Consider the following 2346-nt stretch of genomic DNA (forward strand, 5'->3'; position numbering starts at 1 on the left):
TGACAAATTGAGGTTGGTACCCACGGTTTATCCAAATTTTTCATTTAAGTCCCATAACAGTTGAAGTATGATGTTTTTATCGAATCATTAATTGATCGATGGTATTTCTCCGTTGCATACTTTCCACAAACGTGACAAAACGTATTAACGTTCTAAGCGCAAGGAGTTCTTGAACTCATTTTTTTTTCTTATAATGAACAGTAACGTGGAAATTCTAAAATTCACTATGTACAAAAATCACGATGGACACGAAATGTAACTACTAGACAGATTTCAAATACAAAAAGAATTTTATTACCTACGCATCCAACCGTAAGCCCGCCACTCAAACGTGGTCTCTAACACGGAAAGATTTGTAGCAAAAAGGCTTTTAAGAAAACCTTCTCATTTTAAATATTGTTCACAGTTGAATATCGTGATCACTTTTTATTTATGTGCAGATAATGAAACTAACATTGTCACTTCCAAAGCATATAGACAGAATTGGGTGTATCTTACATCTCTTTTTTACATAAACTGCCATTTTTTTCGATTGCTGCTTGTAACTGTATTTTATACATTTCAAAAATTTCTTGAGTGCTCTCCAGGTAGTAAACGATCATTTAATTTGAATGATTACTCGATACAAATGTTCATGACTTGAGAAGTTTTAGGTCAATATAGCTGACCGCACCTTGATTAATTCTGCACTTAACACTTGATTCGATGATTCTGCTAATGGACTCTTTTTTCAAACAAACCTTAAGATATCCATTTCTGCACAATAAAACCGGATTCTGTTACAGATGATAAAGATGAATGAGCAGACCGAAGGTAAAAATGTCTTTGCCGAGCTGGCACTGTGCAGGTTGCGGAGATTTCAATTACAAGACTTACGATCGGTGTGACGAGTCCTCTTACGCTCCCGTGGTGTTATCCTAGTGGCTGGCAATTTTGTGGCTGTTTTCACAAGGCATTCTAATAATTCGTCGTCACTATCAGTTAGGTTGCCATTCGGTATTTCATCCCTCAATAAAGAACCCAATGACGACCGACCTGAAGTATAAAAAATGTAATTTTATTAGTTAATAATTTATATTACAACATAAAATAAATCGTTTTTACAATGATTTTTCTATTTTTATTATATTTGATCTCAAGTTCGTCCAATCCGTGATTCTACGTGGATAAACTAGAGACATATTCCGCACCAATGACCCAACATTTTCTGGTTTACGGTAAAATTTCAGCCATAACCATGTCTCACGACCGTAAGATGGGTGGTTGCAGTCTGTACCGGAGTCAATACAACGATCTGGCGAAAATTTCGTGCCCCCTAAGAACACGGAGCGACCCAAGGACAACCACCTTCTGCATTTTTCCCGCAAGTATTTTAGCATATTGTTGATACGCAGGGATGCTTTTCAGGCTATTAACGAGTGAAAGCTTGGCACCTCCAAGAGCGCCGGTGATGAGGACGACTAGTTTAACAGAATATTCCGGGTACAATCGTTGCAACTTAATTTTCATTACATGAAAATACCTCTCTTTCTTTCTATTCTCCTTGGCTATGACGTTTTTGTCAGCTTTTTTTTTTGTTCGCTTCTCGAAGTCAAGAATAACCATGTCAGGCCACGACTGTGCAACAGAAACAATTGTCGAGAATATAAAGTTCCAGTATATGCTGCACTTCCCATTCTCGACATTTGACTTGATTTCCCTAGGAGCATTAGAGGAGCGATATTAAGGTTAATGCCGTAAGAATGACATAGATGGTAATAAAGAACTCTTAGTGCCGCATTGTGCCTTTGAATGTAGGTCGTTCTCGCGTGTGTTGGACAACTAGATAGTATGTGAGCTAAATGCTCGGGGTGTGCATGGCACGCCCTGCAGTGATCATCGGGAATGTCTTGGCTCAAAATGTGGCGAGGGTATGTTAAGGTGGAAATGACACCGTCTTGGCATGCAAAAATGAAACCCTCTGTACCAGACTTCAATCCGGGCGATTTAAAGAAAGCAAACGTTACCTCACAAGATATTGACTGATCCTTCACATTTCTGTGGAAGATACCGAGCATCCTCTTATCGAGGAGCTGTTCACGAAAGTTTTTCTCTTGTGCTTTCTTAATCCAGGCTTTCAGGAATGAGTACTTGAGATAGATTAGATTTGATGCATTTTGCTCACCCCTAATACTGAAATCAAGTCCGACTGTTTCAGCAGCCTCCTCCGCTGCTTTGTATAGAAATTCTCCTTCGCCCACTTCTTCGTGATTCCTGACCATTTTAAGAAGAGGGTCTCTTCCATTTGCAAATCTATGTGCTGTACCCAGAATAATCCTGTTGTAAAGACATTCAAGACTCAATATT

The 2346-nt window shown here is 38.8% G+C and overlaps 1 protein-coding gene across 2 annotated transcripts in view; it reads right to left on the reverse strand.

The window, feature by feature from the left end:
* Positions 1-416: 416 nt before the first annotated feature.
* Positions 417-2346, reverse strand: part of LOC117177864 (FH1/FH2 domain-containing protein 3) — a 917724-nt gene continuing 915794 nt past the window's right edge. For both annotated transcript variants that reach the window (XM_033368897.1, XM_033368896.1), the window contains exon 18: positions 417-1035. In XM_033368897.1, coding sequence (XP_033224788.1) covers positions 860-1035 — 176 coding nt within the window. In that variant the 3' untranslated portion in view covers positions 417-859. The remainder of the gene's footprint in view (positions 1036-2346) is intronic.

This window comes from Belonocnema kinseyi, chromosome 8 (genome assembly GCF_010883055.1).
Source record: "Belonocnema kinseyi isolate 2016_QV_RU_SX_M_011 chromosome 8, B_treatae_v1, whole genome shotgun sequence".
NCBI classification, from domain to species: domain Eukaryota; kingdom Metazoa; phylum Arthropoda; class Insecta; order Hymenoptera; family Cynipidae; genus Belonocnema; species Belonocnema kinseyi.